Raw genomic sequence first — 19014 nt, 5'->3', positions numbered from 1 at the left:
CCCCTCGTGTTCAGGGGCCGCACCGTCGTGCTTAAGATAGTGAATATAATGACATTCTTGATACGCGGATGAAACTCTAGACCTTCCTTTCCTCTTTGTGTTGTTATTCCCAGGAACCAAAGCCACGTGGGTGCATTTCAGTGTGGCACTCGTTTCCCCGCTCATCCCATGCAATCGTCTCTCTAACATTTCACAGCTGCAGATTTTGAGCCGAGACGCTCCAGCTCTTCTTGTTTGCATGGGATGATTACATTCTGGGGCGTCAACAGTACCTGCTAACCCCGCCACTGCTGGGGGTGCAGGCCAAAAAAAAAAAGAAAAAAAGAGGCGCTAAGTATTGAGGCTCTTCAGTGTAACATAACAACAACACTGAGGGAATATCTTACAATGCAACGGTATGGGGAGGAAAAGATACCCTCCCTCATCTCCCCACAACAATAACAAAAGGTTGGTCGCAACCACACATGTATACGATGAATATCTTTACCACAACAGTCCAAGTTGAGCATCATTACCCCCCTCCTCCTTTCCCTCCCTCAACCCCCCTGCACCACCAAATTCTGATCCTTCCTTCGTATTTGGTTGGTCAGGGTCCGTCATCACCATCGTCACCCACCAGTCCGTCCGCTCTCTTAGTTTTCCCCTCGGAGGTAATGTTTCCCGATCTGTTTATTGGTGTTTATTACTTAGAAATCGAAAACTTACGGAACGTTTCGCCTCGAAAACCATAGTTATCGTAGTGTTACAGAGTTTACGAGTAACGCAGCAAGGATAAAACCTGTGTAAGTTGGCATCCCTGGTCTCTTTGCTGAGCTCCCGGGGCAAGATAGCCTGCAGGCCAGGAACACAACGTGTCCGAATCCCCTCACTTGGCACAGGCTTCGTCCTATCCCCCATCAGACGAGGGTAGTGATCCGAGCATGCGGACAGAAACTGTTTTTGTTTTTTTTCTTAGGAGGAAAGGATCAATAATAAGATTTGCTTAGTATGGTTAAAGTTTCCATCATAGGCAATGATATTTGTATGTATATATATGTGTGTGTATATATATAGCATCCACGAGGATTTTCCCCTTTAAACTAGGAGAAATACAGAGTATAGACAGAAGCGTATGAATTATACCTCATTAGCGGTCAGATATACAGTATACTGAGGACGTTCAAAACACCGAGGCTCGTGGTTAGAGCTTGCTGGGTAAAAGTGTCCATGTTTCTACAGAGGGCTTTGTTACCAACCTTTGCAAAGGAGTCTGGTTGCCCGAGGCCCGTGCAAACATTTCATGTTATATGACAATTTTGTCAGGATGTATCATTACGGCAACGAAAACTATTGAATGTTTGTCTGCCGTAGTCATCCCTGGGTTTGATGTTAACCTTTTCTTCTTCTTCTTCTTTTTCTTTTTTTTAACCCCCTTTTCATTCTCGTTATTTCGATTGTAATTATCATAATGATATAATATCGACGAATTAAATGAGAATGTTTAAAGCCCTTGATATTAGCGATCCTTCTGACTAATGAGCTAGATGTAAGGGATTGTAGAAGTTTTTTTTTTTTCACGGGTGCAGACGCGGGTATGGACGAGACGGGTAAATCGATACATAACGACACGTTTTATTTTCATTTTTTTCCACTGTCAAGACGTTCACAGACGCTCTGACCACGCGAGTCGTCAAGGTCCCTTAGTCGCTGAAGGAACGACACAAATATCAACTACTTTCGTCGTCCATCGCGATAGATAATGGAGTTTTAGAGACTTCATTTTTTTGCACCTCCAGTAGAGTCTGGTACTGAAGACTACAGGGTTGGAGAGTTTATATAAGTCCAAAGGCTTTTCTACTGGTGACATCCAGAGGAATGAGATCATGAGGTCTTCAATATTTGTTTCCTGACGTTCAGTGGGATAGAATTAAGGACAGAAGAATCTATAGTTCATCGGAATAGCATTAGATGCAAGAATGTCTAGTATTGATGTTGACCGTCAATACAGGGCTAGAGGCAGAAGTGCCCATGGTATTAACCATCGGGATAGAAAGAAGGATCGAAGAATCTCAGATACCAAGGACTGTAGGAATAGAGTACGGGGATACAAGGTTCTCTGGTGCGTAGGTCCTTCGAGTACCATTAGAGGTGTGGGAGCTTAATCTGCCACCACCTGCGTCCCAATAGTGGAAGATCCAGCCTTCTAAGCTTCCAGTATACTTGTTCGAAAAGGCAAAGTTGTTCTGTAATGTAAATTGAAAGTGCTCTTTCATCGAAGTCCCACAGTTCCTCAAGGCCCAAGAGTCTTCTTGCCAAGAAGACTTTAGTATCTTTGCCGTATTAAATTCAGTTCGATTTCAATTTCAAAAGCTTTATCCTCAAGGAGAAAAATGGGAATTCGTCCACAATACGGTGAGATGCCTGTATTACAATATTGCTTATCTCCCTAGGAAAAAAAAAGATAGAGATTCCTCTGAAGAGGAAGCCTGAAACCAGATGTTTAACTAAACATTATAAAACGAGTTTACCTTTGGGAATATGAAGTTGAAGCTTTTAGCCAAATTTGCAGTATTTGGAGACTGGTCGAAAAGCGACTGTTGATGAGGCCACACCACCATCTTGGGGCTATACAGATTCAGGTGATGCCTTTCCGGGTCAACAGGAAACTGCACAGCAAAGATTTCAGTTGTATTTCGTAGTTAGGCGAGTTCAGTGCCTTCTTTTTTGTGTGTGGTAACTGAGTAGGTATGGGCAACTGTGTGCCGTGATCATGGCCATCTCCTATGAGCAGCTGATATGGCTTTGGGCTGACTACCGTGTCCAGGATTCGAACTCAAGGTGGGCCAATGAGTGATCATGAAATTTCGAAGTTACTTGGCCTTTATTCGTTTCTAGATCGACCGATGACCTTGTTAACTTATACCCGTGACTTTCAGCTTCCGAGTCGCTCAAATTTACGTAAAGTTTTGAACTGCGATGCTTTCATTTAGTTTTCATCTTCAAGTGCGTGATATTCCAAAAAATACATTCTGGGCTTATGTATGACCTGGAACAATATAGCGCCAGTTCCTTCCATAGAATTGTATGATGTTTGTTACCAATGTACAAGAATGTATGAGAGATGTGACAGTATCACTGAACACTTTCTCGTTCATGGAAACGCCATCAGCAACGTTCTGTTTCATTTTGTGTTTCAACTTCCAGGTTTCGTCTCTTCCGTAAGAGTTGTTTGAGCTAGGGTCTGTATGCTTGTGTCCTAGACTCCTCGCAAGATGCAACCCCCCCCCCCCCCCTTTGAGTAGACCTTTGTTGATGTTGCATTGACTGCTGACATGAATGTAACGCAACATTTCTCATATGACTGGGCATCGGGAAATCTATGTTGATGTAGTACATATATATATCAACACACACATTGTACATTATTTGAGTATCGCCTTTCACATTGATCACTTAACGTATGAGCTTGATGTGCGACGACTTGATGTGATAAGTAAAACAGAGTTTCAGCAGTGAAACGAACTGAACAATCACAGTTAGAGTCAACCTAAGAAAAGTAACTGCACAGCCAAAGCTTAGGTCAACCAAAGAAACTAACTTAACGAAGTTCAGATTAACTTAATCCACTTAAGTAATTAAGGTGGCTTAACCATCACAGCTGAAGTCAACTTAAGCTTACTTAGCTAATGAGACTGACTGAGCAGCCACAGCTAAATTCAACTAAATGTACCTTCTTCACGAAACTAGATTCACAGCCCCTGGCTGAAGTCAACTAAACTTAGCTGATGAAACTAACTGAAGGGCTACAACTTAAGTTGACTTATCTAGCGAAACTAACTTAACAGGCTCAACTAAAATCTACTAAGTTTACTTACACCAAGCAAGAACTAATGCTTCCCCCAACAGTTAAGTAAACCACTTAATTAGCGTCAACAGTACAACGAAGTCGTCGACAAAAGACGTCTTTATGTACTCCAGAACGTAAACGAATGAACGCACTCGGAAAAACAAGCGCATTCACATCTGAACAATGAAAGCTAAAAGTGCTCCCAGACTTTAAACAAAAAAAAAAGAGAGAAAGAAAGAAAGAAGAAAGAAAGAAAAAGCAGCTTAACAAAATTGAATTAAGTGGTAGCTCCTACAGATGAACAAGTGGAGGTGCACTTGCACAGGGGTGTGAGGAGTTTAAGTGATTCACGTACGTGTAAGTGGGACGAGTCTCATGCTAGTGTTCGTGGTTTATATGATTATAAGTGGGATGATGCTCAATAATGTACGTGGTTTATGTAGGGGGAATTATGTACTTGTAAATGGAACGAGTCACTCTATTGTACGTGGTTTATGTACTTGTGAGTAAAATGAATCTCTCGAAGCTGTACCTGATTTACACACTTGTGAATGAAATGAATCTCACGCTGCTGTACGGGGTTTATTTACTCGTAAATGAAATGATTCTTATGTTGCTCTACGTGTTTTGCATACTTGTGAGATGAAATGAGTGATTCGTGTACTTAGAGGGGAATGACTCTCACACTCTACTGTACTTGTCCGTGGCCTTGTGACGTAAATCTGTTTTCGTTATCTATACCACTGCATACTACGCTCTTATCGGCGATAACCAACGCTTCAGAAGCATGATCGAAACTTGTTGTTTTTGCTATGTCAGTGATATCAGGTTATCAAGAGCACGTTAGAAACTTGCTATCTTCGCTATACCTCCAACAGCCCGAGATGTGAGAATTGTTATCACGAGTGAACGGGAGCATTTGTAGGTATCAACGCCAGTGAACGGGAGCATTTGTAGGTATCAACGCCAGTGAACGGGTTCATTTGTGGGTATCAACGCCAGTGAACGGGAGCATTTGTAGGTATCAACGCCAGTGAACGGGAGCATTTGTAGGTATCAACGCCAGTGAACGGGAGTATTTGTAGGTATCAACGCCAGTGAACGGAAGCATTTGCAGGTATCAACGCCAGTGAACGGAAGCATTTGTAGGTATCAACGCCAGTGAACGGGAGCATTTGCAGGTATCAACGCCAGTGAACGTGAGCATTTGCAGGTATCAACGCCAGTGAACGGAAGCATTTGCAGGTATCAACGCCAGTGAACGGGAGCATTTGCAGGTATCAACGCCAGTGAACGGGAGCATTTGCAGGTATCAACGCCAGTGAACGGGAGCATTTGCAGGTATCAACGCCAGTGAACGGAAGCATTTGCAGGTATCAACGCCAGTGAACGAGAGCATTTGCAGGTATCAACGCCAGTGAACGGGAGCATTTGCAGGTATCAACGCCAGTGAACGGAAGCATTTGCAGGTATCAACGCCAGTGAACGGGAGCATTTGCAGGTATCAACGCCAGTGAACGGAAGCATTTGCAGGTATCAACGCCAGTGAACGGGAGCATTTGTAGGTATCAACGCCAGTGAACGGGAGCATTTGTAGGTATCAACGCCAGTGAACGAGAGCATTTGCAAGTATCGTTTATAGTGTCTGTAGATATCAACGCGGGCGAACGGCATTATTAGTAGCTGTCAACAGTAACAGACGCTAGTATTGATAGTAAGAACGCCATTGAACGCCAGTATCAGTAGTGCCAGCAACGCTGAAGGAACAGTCATATCAATGAAGCTGTTGATATCAACTCAACTGAACGACACGTTCCCACTGTATCTACTTTACTGAAAGCTGTTCTACGCCAGTCGGTGGCACTACTGGACAAAATGAGCTCGTTCAGTGAACGCAAAGTGTCAACAGGGTTACGTATTTGAACTCGTTAGCGTCGTCAAGTGAACGTCTTGGTCAACGCTGGTGATGAATGTCGGTTTGAACGCGACTGAACGGCCGTCATCTTTAGCAACAGGAAGATGAACGTACCGGAAGGTGTTTATTTCCTGGATACGAAAACGTGAAGGAATAATTGGCGAGGGGGAAGGTGGAGGGTGGTGTAGGAGGTATGGGAGGGGGGTAAGACGCATGGAGAGGGGGAGGAGAGAGAGAGAGAGAGAGAGAGAGAGAGAGAGGCATGGAGGAGGAGAAAAACATGCGAGGGGAGACAAGAGGGACATAGGAGGGGAGAGGGACACGTGGGAAGGGAAGAGAGAGAGAGAGAGAGAGAGAGAGAGAGAGAGAGGAACATGGGAGGCGAAAGAGAGCCCTGGGAGAGAGAGAGAGAGAGAGAGAGAGAGAGAGAGAGAGAGAGAGAGAGAGAGAGAGGAACATGGAAGGCGAAAGAGAGCCCTGAGAGAGAGAGAGAGAGAGAGAGAGAGAGAGAGAGAGAGAGAGAGAGAGAGAGAGAGAGAGGAACATGGAAGGCGAAAGAGAGCCCTGAGAGAGAGAGAGAGAGAGAGAGAGAGAGAGAGAGAGAGAGAGAGAGAGAGAGAGAGAGAGGGAGAGAGAGAGAGAGAGAGAGAGAGGGACATTGGAGGGGAGAGAGAGAGAGAGAGAGAGAGAGAGAGAGAGAGAGAGAGAGAGAGAGAGAGAGAGACATGGGAGGTTAGCTCGGGCGTACTAGGGAAGAGAGGGGTGTGGGTGGGCGGTTGGGTGGGGATGGGAGGCGAGGGTGAGAGCCGTGGGCGGTGTGCTCATTATTGCGCTCACTGGTGGCCCGGGGCTCCGTCCTGCCCAGGATCGATGCTCCCCGCCCCAGGTCAGACAAGGTGCCGCCCCGCTCAGCCCCGGGCCCCGTGGGGTAGGCATATATATATATATATATATATATATATATATATATATATATATATATATATATGCGTGCGTGGCAAATTTCTTTCGGGAATGTGCCAAAAAAGATGATACAATTTAGCGATTAAAAGGCAAGAAAATGATCACTCGTTAGAAAGTGTGACGTTGATGCATTTCTTTGCCACTCGAAGTTCGATTCAGTCTGTGAGAAGCTGAACTGAGGACAGATGCGGAGGATTGATGACCATAATCATGCTTTTATTGGCAGAGTTTGACACCTGTCCTCAGGGTAGGTAAGAACAGGTGTCATCGCAGTAGAGATGTACAGTTGTCCTCGTAGTAGACATGCAGTCGTCTTCAATGTAAATATGAATCTGTCATCGAAGTAGATATACAACTATTCTCGAAGTAGATGTACAACTGTCCTCGAAGTGGTCATGCAGCTGTCTTCGAAGTGGATGTACAACTGTCCTCGACGTGGTCATGCAGCTGTCTTCGAAGTGGATGTACAACTGTCCTCGAAGTAGTCATGCAGCTGTCTTCGAAGTGGATGTACAACTGTCCTCGAAGTGGTCATGCAGCTGTCTTCGAAGTGGATGTACAACTGTCCTCGAAGTGGTCATGCAGGTGTCTCCGAAGTGGATGTACAACTGTCCTCGAAGTGGTCATGCAGCTGTCTCCGAAGTGGATGTACAACTGTCCTCGAAGTAGATAGTCAGCTGTCCTCGAGGAAGTATGCATATACCATTGAGAGTACTGGAACTGTTGAACCTTGACCACATTAATTTCAGTACATCCCTCAGTGCCCAGTGCCACACACGACACCCAGTGCCACACACGACACCTAGTGCCCCCACGACACCCAGTGCCACACACGACACCCAGTGCCACACACGACACCCAGTGCCACACACGACACCCAGTGCCACACACGACACCCAGTGCCACACACGACACCTAGTACCTCGTGGAGACCCAATACCTCCATGACACCCTCCCCACGAAGCCCAGTACCTTCCATGACACCCAGTACACCCACTACGATACCAGAAACCCCCACAGCACCCAACACCCGCCTCAGTATCCAACACTCTCACGACACCTTACACTCCCTTCGCAGCACGTAGTACACCCCGCACCACACCCCGTGCTTCCCACGACACCCAGTCAACCCCGCGACGCTTAGTACAACAGAAGGTTGTGGCGGCTAACGGCATGGAGAGAGAGAGAGAGAGAGAGAGAGAGAGAGAGAGAGAGAGAGAGAGGCGCCCCCAAGAAATGTTTGTTACGGTACACACACACACACACACACACACACACACACACACACACACACACACAGCGAGGACCAGAGGAGAGGGTAGTTAGGTGCACGACAAGCCTTCTGGGTGTAGCAGGATGTACCCAGGGTGTAGATCGATGTAACATGGGAGTAGCTGGGTGTAACAGCTATGAAACAGGTTGTATAGCCTGGGTGTAGATCGATGTAGCTGGGTGTACCACAAGACGGTCGGAGATTCTACTCCGAGTGCAGGAGACAAGTATCATGGATTTAATGTGTATTTAACAAGAGTATCAGTATACACTTCACCTCATCACCACCCAGACACCAACGTATTCTACTGCTCTACCCCAGGAGTATGTAGGAAGTGTACATTACACCTGTAGGGGGTGTAGCTGAATACACCTTTCAACCCTCTCATCTATCTCCACCGCCCCCGTCTATTACTCCTTCTGAGAGACGAAAGAACACTTTGGTCTCCAGACGAAACGGCTCTACGTCCCAGTGGCTTCGAGCTAGAGTCTCCATACCGGCGAGAGTGTGGGGGACTGTGAGGGCGAGAGACAGCCAGTTCGAGCAGCAAGGCGAGGAGGCGTCACACACACACACACACACACACACACACACACACGTTTTAAAACGCATTTACGTTTCTTGTTTGAAGCGACGCGTCGAGGAGGCTCCGTTAGCATGTTGATTTATATATATATATATATATATATATATATATATATATATATATATATATATATATATATATATATATATATATATATATATAATATGTAATTCTACACATTTATATCGTTCATTGTATGAGAAGGTATCCCAAAATTTATCGTTAAATTCCTTTTCTTTTAACTATCAGTAAAATGACGACGAATTTGGAATTGCACCGTGTTGGGTGGACACTAGCATCCGAACGTTTGAATTCGTTGTTTGTCTTTTGTTCCACGAAACATACACACACACACACACACACACACACACACACACACACACACACACACACACACGCAAAAACAAAATTATCATAGGAAAATTTGCGTGGTGGAACGAAGCAGTGAGGAATGAATACCTGGCCGCGTGCCTCGCTGATCCGGATGCAATGTGTAGCATTTTGCATTTTACATAAACATGGACGAGCCGCCATAAAAGTGGGGCTCCCGTTGATGGCTGGGCTGCTGGCTTGGGCCTTCCATGTTATATCCTTGCTCTTTTTTTTTCCTCTCTCTCTCTCTCTCTCTCTCTCTCTCTCTCTCTCTCTCTCTCTCTCTCTCTCTCTCTCTCTCTCTAGCAGTTTTAATTCCCAGGATGGTGGTGGTTGGTGGTGGTGGTCATCTCTGGCCAGCACCTGCTACTGCTACTGTAGCTGCTGGTGGTATAGGTGGCTAGGACGAGGAGAACTATGAGCAGCCTTGCCTGATGGGTGTTCAGTTGAGGTAGTGGTGCTATATATATATATATATATATATATATATATATATATATATATATACTGCTGCTGCTTTCTCCTTCGTCCGCAACAACTCGTCCTACCTTTTCTTGTATAGGTCTCGTAGATGCTGGCGAAAAGAGAAAGGTCTTTGTCTGAACTCTTTCGCAGAGACACAGTGCTCTTACCACTACAGCGTCGGTCGTCCAGGCTGCGCAGATGATTGCCCTATGGCGCACCGTGGTGACGAAGTGATGTATTTTGTCTCCATACGTTGCAGTCAGCAGAACTCAAGACATGGAGACTTAACAGGAGAGGCAAGACAGTGCACAGAGCTGAACATCACTTACTTCCATCTTGCAGTATTAAATGGTGATGGATCATTGTAGAGTAGTATCATGATATATTTTCAAACTTGAAAAACTTTTTTTCCAGCGACGCAAATATGTTACATTTTGATCTCATTAATTATGGAAAGGCAGACTGATCACTTTCGATTTAGATTAACTAATATTTTCTCTAATCTTTCTATCTGCATGGGAAAAAGATATTATTGAATTATATACGAAACATTTGCATATGATATTATTAATTACTGCACTGCAGGCTTCGATGTATTGTGTTAGTTGTGTAGATGAGATCATTCCATTAAAACTTCAGCTATTATTATTATTATTATTATTATTATTATTATTATCATTATTATTATTTTTATTATTATTATCATTATTATAAGTAGTAGCAGTAGTAGTATCATTACTGTGACTACTACTACTTCCACTGCTTCTGCTACTACTACTACTGCTACTGCTACTACTACTACTACTACTACTACTACTACTACTACTACTACTACTACCGCTACTTCTACTACTGTTCCTACAATAATCATTGTTTTTCATACTGTTTCGGATTTCCCGCGTAGCGAGGTAGCACCAGGATCTGGCGAAGACCGCCCTCATTTGCTCACAGAATCCACCCTCTTTCTGTATATATAAATTAATTAATGTATATAATGCACCGAAACCAGAGCCCCGTAATCGACGTCCAAGCTCTCACACATCTCCCAATGTTTTCCCTTGACCGCACATCATGTCCTGGGTCAGCTTGTTGACAGCCACCGGTATACCACATCGCTCCAATTTGCTTTATCCCTCGCACGCCTCTCACTCAAACACGTATTCAGAACTCTGGCATTATTATTATTATTATTATTATTATTATTATTATTATTATCATTATTATTATTATTATCATTATTATTATTGTTATTATCATTATTTAGGGATTCTCACAGTTCTTCTAAAATTTGTAGTCAAGCAAGAGCCGCGAGTGGCGTAGCGGAAACTGTGTCGTCACTCACTATTCCAGGGCTGTGGTTCGAGTGTGGGTGCTGGTGGGAAGAAACTAGCTCACTGTTTATTGGGTCAAGCACCTGCATTAGACTGCCCCAACAGATGTTCCCGTTAGTTTGTCCCGAGTGCAAAAAAAAACATTACAAGTACAAAAGAACCATGGAAGATTTGGCTTACAAAGTCAGTTGTAAATATACAAACAGTGCAGCAGTTATGTAGTGATATCATCCAGGGTTCAGGGCTGAGGTTGGTACCGTTCAGGGCCCAACAATGAAGTGACACCTTCCAATGCCCTCGACTCAGATGACACCTTCCAGGGACTAGGGCTTGGGTGACACCTTCCAGGGCCTAGGGCTTGGGTAGCACTGTCTAGGACCCTGGACTCGGGTGATATCGCCCAGGGCCTAGGGCTTGGGTGACACCTTCCAAGGCCCTGGACTCGGATGACACCTTCCAAGGCCCTGGACTCGGATGACACCTTCCATGGCCTAGGGCTTGGGTAGCACCGTTCAGGACCCTGTACTCGGGTGACACCGTTCAGAGCCTAGGGCTTGGGTAGCACCGTCCAGACCCCAGGGTGCTCTGTTTGTCACCTTCGGCCTGGGGGCCTCGTTAAGCTGACCCATGAGAGCCTCAGGGCTGCTCCCCCTTCCTCCCTACCCTCTGGATCAATAGCCCTCCCTCCCTCCCTCCCTCCCTCCCTTGAGGCATTCGTTCCCTTCCGCCCGCCCTCCCTCCCTGCCTCTCCTCCGGCCCTCCCTTCCTCCCCCTTTCTGCCTTAAAGCCGCTCAACCTTGCTTTCCAGCCCTCACACTTGGACTCCCCTCCTGTAACTCTGCTTGCCACTATCATACAGACTCGTACCACCCCATATTTTCTTCCCTTCTTTTATAGTTTCCACCCATCTGACCCACCATTTCTGAAGATTCTTTCCTCCCTCCCTTCCGCCTTTTTGCCCCTCAGGCAACACCAGGGGGGGCCCAGTGCCTAAGGGCACCAGCACCAGCAGCATCAGCAGGAGCAGGAGAGGCACCCCGTCGCACCCCTGTCGGACCCGAGGGCACCTTGCCTCCACAGGTTCGTAGTTCCACTTTATCACAAACCCGCAGGCGCACTGCTCACCGCCCCAGGCCGCAGCATTCAGTTTTTAGCTGAAGTTGTCTTTGTTTCCGGCTATCTTTCATATATATATATATATATATATATATATATATATATATATATATATATATATATATATATATATATATATATATATATATCAGGTTGCATCCACGATTAAGATTTCACTCCTAATATCTGACCCCAAAGGGGGAAGGGGGTTTCAGTGGTAAGGAAGGTCCGCCCCCCCCCCCCGAGTTACAGGTTAGGGGGGGCCTCAGACCCCCATTCTCCTTCATTAACCCCCCCCCCCCCCCCTTGTCTGCTCTGCTTGCTTCTCTACACTGACATGATCTCAGAACTATGTTAGGCCTACAGTGTAATTTTTTTCTTTGAGTGTCCATCTCTCTCTCTCTCTCTCTCTCTCTCTCTCTCTCTCTCTCTCTCTCTCTCTCTCTCTCTCTCTCTCTCTCTCTTAGGCAGCTGCTCGCCCGTCCCTCCCTTCCCTGCAGCGTTGCCGGGGGCCGCTCTGGTAGCCAAGGGATTGAGGAAAGAGAGACTGGTAGCCAGGGGGAGAGGGGAGAAGGACTGGTAGCCAGGGGGTGAGAGGAAGGGAACTGGTAGCCAGGGGGTGAAAAAGGGGAATGGTAGTTAGGAGGAGAAGGGGGAGGGACTGGTAGCCAGGGGGTGAGAGGAGGGGGACTGGTAGCCAGGGGGAGAAGGGATAGATAGACTGGTAGGTAAGGGGAGAGGGACTGGTTGCCAGGGGGTGAGAAAATGATAGCCAGAGGGTAAGAGGAGAGGGCCTGGTCGCTAGGGGGTGAACGGAGAGGGACTAACAACCAGTGGGGTGAGGGGGTGAGGAGAGGGACTGGAAACCATAGAGTAAGGAGAGAGAGAGAGAGAGAGAGAGAGAGAGAGAGAGAGAGAGAGAGAGAGAGAGAGAGAGAGAGAGAGATGAGGGAAGGGGGAGAGTGCAGTAGGAGAAGGGAAAGGGAAAGAGGGGCCTCAGATGTGGTTTCCAGTTTACAGTTATTAGTTTTTCCTCTCCTTTCTCTCTCTCTCTTCCTCTCACCATCCCTCCACCATTCTCCTCTCCCCTCTCTCTCTCTCTCTCTCTCCCCCTTCTCCCTCATCCGCCCTCTCCTCTCCCCTCACTTCCCTTCCAACAGATAGCGAAGAGTGGCACTTTGCAGCGCGTGTGTTCTTTTCCATCCACGTTCATGCATGGCTTTCCCATTACTCTTGACGCATCGTGGTGTGGTGGGCAGTGCGCTACGCCGTCGCAAGAGGACTGTCCTGGTTCCTTCCGAGGTCGTACGATACTACATGCCGCTCCGTTGGTCACATTCGCCCCGTTAGAACATATATTCAGTTTCATTTTTCTTCTTCTCCCTCGACGAAATGGTTTCTCATATTGATGACTCTTAATAGTTTCTCTCTTCGTCCGTTTGTATGATCTTCGTCTTGCACGGTAGAGTACCTCACACACACTTGCAACTTTAGCTTTCAAGCCAAGGGCAAGGAATGAAAGAACTGTGTAGCAACACGGAGCTTCTACTTTTGTTCTTCGAGATCTAAACCGAGGAAGAGCATTTACTAACGCGTGTATGATCTGATTTTATGTGCCTCCCTTTTTACGATTCGTAAAACTAATTATTCTTCCTACTGGAAGAAGGTGTTTCAGGGTCATGCAATGCATTGAACGTGAGGATGTGATGCTGCTCTCTCTCTCTCTCTCTCTCTCTCTCTCTCTCTCTCTCTCTCTCTCTCTCTCTCTCTCTCCTTCACATGTTTGCTGGTGTAGCTTCTTCTGAATCTTATCTTTTTTTTTCCCACCTCTTATGGAACTGAGGTCAAGTGTTCTATCCCTCTAACCATTAATTCTGTCGTTCGTTACGATTTTCGCAACACTACAACAGTTAAGCAGTATTCACTGGGGAAGTATTTGAATTTCAAATGCTGTCAGTTATTCAACGGTCACGAACGGTTGATGGTGCGTGTTGACAACATTCAACGGTCACGAACGGTTGATGGTGCGTGTTGACAACATTTAACGGTCACTAACGGTCCCTACTGCGTGTTTACACTTCTGGCGTGACTGTTACCCAACAGTTATCTGTTGCCATCTGCTCCTCGTGATCATGTGGGTACCAGGTTACTTAATGCGACCTTATAGTACGGGGTTAAGTCTGTAGTACACACACAAGAGCTGTAATTAACCATTGTACCGACCTACTGGCTACGGGCAAAGGCCACACGAAAGGTCATCATTCATTCGTGCCCAAAGCATTTCATCATTTACTCTAGAACGTAATAGAGGGAGCGCCATCTGCCATTATCCATCGAAGGCCAAATGGCTTTTGGTAATCGAAGACTGGTGTAGTCACTCATCACCCCTCTCGAGGGAGCTCTCTCTGAGAGCCCATTCTGATTTCCCTTGCACCAGTCATCCATCACTCAGTACTGCAAGTTATGAATGGGAATCAGTAACATGGTACGGTCATTATTCATTGGAGACCAGTGAATTACACACCATAAATCGTGGGCAGCGTATGACTGATGATGCGCTCTTCTCGATCACTTCCTCCACACACTGGTGAGGGAGCTGTTGCACTGCTTAGGGTAGGATGTTGTATGTGACTCGGCGAATAAGAGATGAGAGATCTAACACTTCAATTTCTCTATGGGGCGATTACGACTACAAGATACGTAACGTGGGTTTAACAAGTAGATCTGGAAGTTGGACAGAGAGATAATGAGTAATAACTAGGTTCGACGGTAGTATACAGTGATGTAGAACAGTCGTTAGATGCAGATGTCGTTCAAAGCACTCTGTAGTAGTAGACTGTACATTCCTGTAGAATGATGAATTGGAGCAGAATTCGTAAACAAAGTTGTGAAGAGATAGATTCATGTGTGAATCATACACAGACATGCAGATGTATATAGAGCTCGTGCATAGGTCTGTAGATATATATATATATATATATATATATATATATATATATATATATATATATATATATATATATGGAGGACATGCTCAGGTCTATAGATATATATATCGAGGTCCTACAAAGGTGTGTAGATGAAGGAGGATGTGGAGGAAGTGGAGAGCACTTCTTAAAAAAGATAATACGGGTCGCAGGTGTTAGGAAAGATAAGAGAAGATTAGAGGCTTCCAAAGCTTAGTCAGAGGTGTAGGGAAAGAAAAGTCCTCCACAATGCCCCACTGACCGAACACTGGAGTGTAGACACACACACACACACACACACACACACACACAAACTGAAAGTACTCACCGGGTCAGAGTTTCCAAGGACGACGTATAGATGGAGCCACCAACATCGATGTGTACAGGCGCCGTGAACCTGAGGAAAGTGGAGAGATGGACCTAAAGTTAATATTGTGGGTCATATTGTATCATCTGTCGCATCCGATCATTGAGAACAGATGGTCTTATGAGAGAAGATGGCCTGAGTGGGGAATACATCACTGCTTCTGAGGTGGGAGGGGATTATTATTGATATATAGAGCAGGTAATTCGTGATGTGTTTTAACTCATCGTAATGTATATGGAGATGAAACATTTTGTACCTACTGTCTGATCAGGCATTAAGGCCTTGAGCACAAGGGTGTGACCTCAGGGACGACCCTTGGGTATGATAGTGAGATCTTTAAACTGATCATTAAGGGTCAGGTCGAAGGTCGCGACACTATACCCAAAGGGTCGAAACAAGCGTCGTAACCTCATGTTCAAGGTTCGTATCGTAGTGCTCGTGTACTTCATCTTATACTAATATATAAATTCATGTTTGATACGTACTGAAATTATACACAGATATTCATATACTTCCTAATCCTCTATACAGTCAATTTACAATGCATTTACCTGACTCGCGTTTACAAATTGTTGACACGATGATTGCTCGTGTGTTTACAAGAAGCTATTCAATACACAATGCCAGATTTCTTCTAGTTAAGAATACAGTAACCTTAAGAAAATGATTCTTTTATACCCTGATGATTTTATACCATGATAATTATCTCCTAAGCATCGATTGTTCGGCAGTAATGTTAAACCAGTGTCTACCTTCACTGACCCGTAATAGACATTTGGAGCAGCCTTTTTGTTTAGAGATCCTGAGATTGATGTGTTAACATTTACTGATAATTACATTTTACGTTTTCTAATTGTAAATCTCTCGTGTCTAATCGAGTGTTATAAAAAGGTGACATTATCATTAGTTTGGGGCTGAATCGGGGTAAGTGGTGCACTACGCTATGTGGTTTACTAAAGATTGCAATACATATGTAGGATGAAGAGGCGGGGCTGTCATTCTGATTGTCAGCCAAGATGGTGTGTGTGTGCGTGTGTGTGTGTGTGTGTGTGTGTGTGTGTGTGTGTAAGGAGCCAATTGAGGTCTTTCAGACCATAGAAAGCAGTGAACTGAGTACTACTATCAGACCTGTCCATTGCAACTTGGGTTAGGAACATATCTCTTCAGGCTTTGAACGGTTCCTTCCATTACAGTCATTGGTTGCTCATTTGAACTGTGTGGGATTGTTTCTGGAGCTATAAACTAACCTTAGGGTACTGTGGAATTTTGTGGTGGACTGCTCCTGAGGATATATGACATGTTTATGGAAGTATGGACTACTTCGCGAGCCATATGAGGAATACGTGAAGTACTATCGATTGTTCCATGAGCTGTAAGGAATGTTACATGTGCTACGGAATGCTCCGTTACCTATCAGGATAGCCACTGGTACTGAAGACTGCTCCTCGAGTTCCAGACTTGTTTCATGGACTCTGAACTACACGCTTTAGACTATGAACTACTCCCTGGACACTTCAGCTACTACTACATTTTCCCATTTTGTAATACAACGTATATCTCCCATCTCCCTGGACTCTGACTCCGTGTACTGTAAGAATCGCTTATTTGACTGCAAACTATTCCTTAGTCTTTACAGACAACATCAAAGGACAGTAGGGTGAATTTTTTTTTAGGCTGAAATGTAATATATTTATACCTGGAAGAAAGAGGGACACCTACCTGGAGGCGGCGGCGACGGTGGGAATGCCGGAGATCTTGTGTTGTGTAGGGTAGAGCGGGGGTGTGGGAGAACCACTGTGTGTCAGGGTGGGTGACGTGGCCGGGGAGATGGAGGGCGACAACATCCTGAAGGAGGAAGAACACAAGGCACATTAATCACAGGTCAAAACCCACGAAGTTTGTAAAATGAAGTTATAGCAGGGGCGAGAGACTGGATGACTTGAGTATGAGTTTAACTAAAAGAGAATCTAGAGGTACTTTAGGTATCTGGGATCGTGGCATCACCCTCAGGCTTATTTCAGGGATACGATTCCAGTCCTTCTAGCAAGGCATTGACACAGATCAAGAGGAGCATTAGTTTCAGGACATTACCAGAAGAACACCAACTTATACAACCAACATTCCCCTCGGTTAAGACATGCTAGTTTATAATCGCAATCTCTCGCTCAAAAGCTACGGATTTGTAACCATAACCCCTTTGATAAAAGTAATTTCTAAGGCATTTAGATTTTAGAAGCAAATAGTTTCCAGGGTTTAGGAAATATTCCTTTTTTTAATTCAAGATACTAGGCAGAAATAGTATTTTCAGCTTAGAAACTTGTCTGGTGTAATAGATGAAAAACTTGAGCTTAAAAAGCTCGTTCGAAACCACAACATTCTTATAATAAACTGACAGATATTCTTTGGTGATAAAAGATGAAGTTGACACCTCTTTCCTTCATCTGTACAACAGCGTTAAATTCCATTCATGATGTGATGTCTCAGTTCACGCGTAGTATTTCACTAATAACCGTTCCGTTCCAGTGTTGATTCCATTCAGGGACTCCATCAGCGTTTTTCTCATGAGCGTGTAGTATTTAGCCATAGGGCGGATCATATTTGTAACTGGACTCGCGTTGTGTTTGCTCTCCCACTGTGGCTTGAGGAGCCACGATGCGCCGAGTGTGAACGGTTATAATACATTTGTAACATTCTATTGTAATGTTCATCCTTCTTTCGTTATAACGTCCTGACGCTTTCCCTCTGAACGAACGTCCCTTATCCATTACACCTTAACGCGCAACCTGTGTGGTGTTCGTGTGTTCGTGCCTCATCGCTCGGTTGGGAGTTAGCGGAGGAGTGAAGATAGAAGGACGATTTAAATAACCTTTATATCTCTCTTGTGGATTCCAGACTTCCCGTTACACTGGATGCGTCTCCCTCACTCGTGCTGTGCATAAATCTTAGGACCGGATGCGTGGGTTGCGCTGCGGGTGTTTGGGGCTTCGAACCCAAGCGGGCGCGAGACAGCAGTTGAACACAACACGATAGGAAGCTATGATACTCTGGTGCTTTGCTGCTAGTCATATATACACCAACGAAATTGAGGAATCGCTACCGAGGTTTGACATGAGAGTATTGGTTATGACTGGCACCGTACGTACGTAGGATTGAAGATTACACGGCGAAGAAACGGAAAATACCGGTATCGTGTTCGCGAATTGAGGAAGCTGAGTTTGGAATGATAAAAAAAGCTGACTCTGACAAGTGAGTGGACGCATCGAGAGCCGAGCGCCACCCACCCCCACAACCTTCACCCACCCCACCTGTATTACCGTGAAATGATCGGCTCAGTTCCTACCGGGTTTCAAAGATAGGAGTCGAACGAATTTGATTTGTCTCTACAACCCTCCTCATCCATCAAGAATTTAAGGATGTGATCTAAACAGGCGCCAGTGCCTTTTGAAGGTAGGTGTGCGCCTGCCAAATCCTTGGTCGATCCTCTATGGATTATTGGGATAAGGAAGAGAAAAAAAAAACAAGAGAATGGTACGTTCAAGAGAAACAATCAGACTAAGAAAATGAGATTGTCTTCCTCTTTGATACTATAAATGTCTCTGTCTCTTACATATGACGGAGAGTGTAAGTGCGACTCTAATCTGCCACTAGACTCCTACCTTAGCGAAGGAGATAAACCATATTCAGGCAAAGAGTAGAACTGCATTCAGGTCCATGGATGAGTAAAATATTCAGCAAGCTGTTCACGTCCTTCATTGGGCCGAAACTAGAATATGCTTCTCAAGTAAGAAGCACAACGAACTAATGCTGAAGGCGTAAAGGATGGGACCAGAATCA

The 19014-nt window shown here is 45.1% G+C and overlaps 1 protein-coding gene across 5 annotated transcripts in view; it reads right to left on the bottom strand.

Moving 5' to 3' along the window:
* twz (BTB/POZ domain-containing protein twz) overlaps nucleotides 1–19014 on the bottom strand; it is a 197728-nt gene that overhangs the window by 47617 nt on the left and 131097 nt on the right. For all 5 annotated transcript variants that reach the window (XM_071670603.1, XM_071670621.1, XM_071670612.1 and 2 more), the window contains 2 exons: nucleotides 16900–17025; nucleotides 15142–15210 (listed from right to left, as the gene is read on the bottom strand). In XM_071670603.1, coding sequence (XP_071526704.1) covers nucleotides 15142–15210; nucleotides 16900–17025 — 195 coding nt within the window. The remainder of the gene's footprint in view (nucleotides 1–15141; nucleotides 15211–16899; nucleotides 17026–19014) is intronic.

The sequence above is a fragment of the Panulirus ornatus genome, chromosome 2 (assembly GCF_036320965.1).
Source record: "Panulirus ornatus isolate Po-2019 chromosome 2, ASM3632096v1, whole genome shotgun sequence".
Lineage (NCBI taxonomy): Eukaryota > Metazoa > Arthropoda > Malacostraca > Decapoda > Palinuridae > Panulirus > Panulirus ornatus.
The sequence above is the reverse complement of the archived record's forward strand: the minus strand, read 5'-3'. Positions and strand labels throughout refer to the sequence as shown.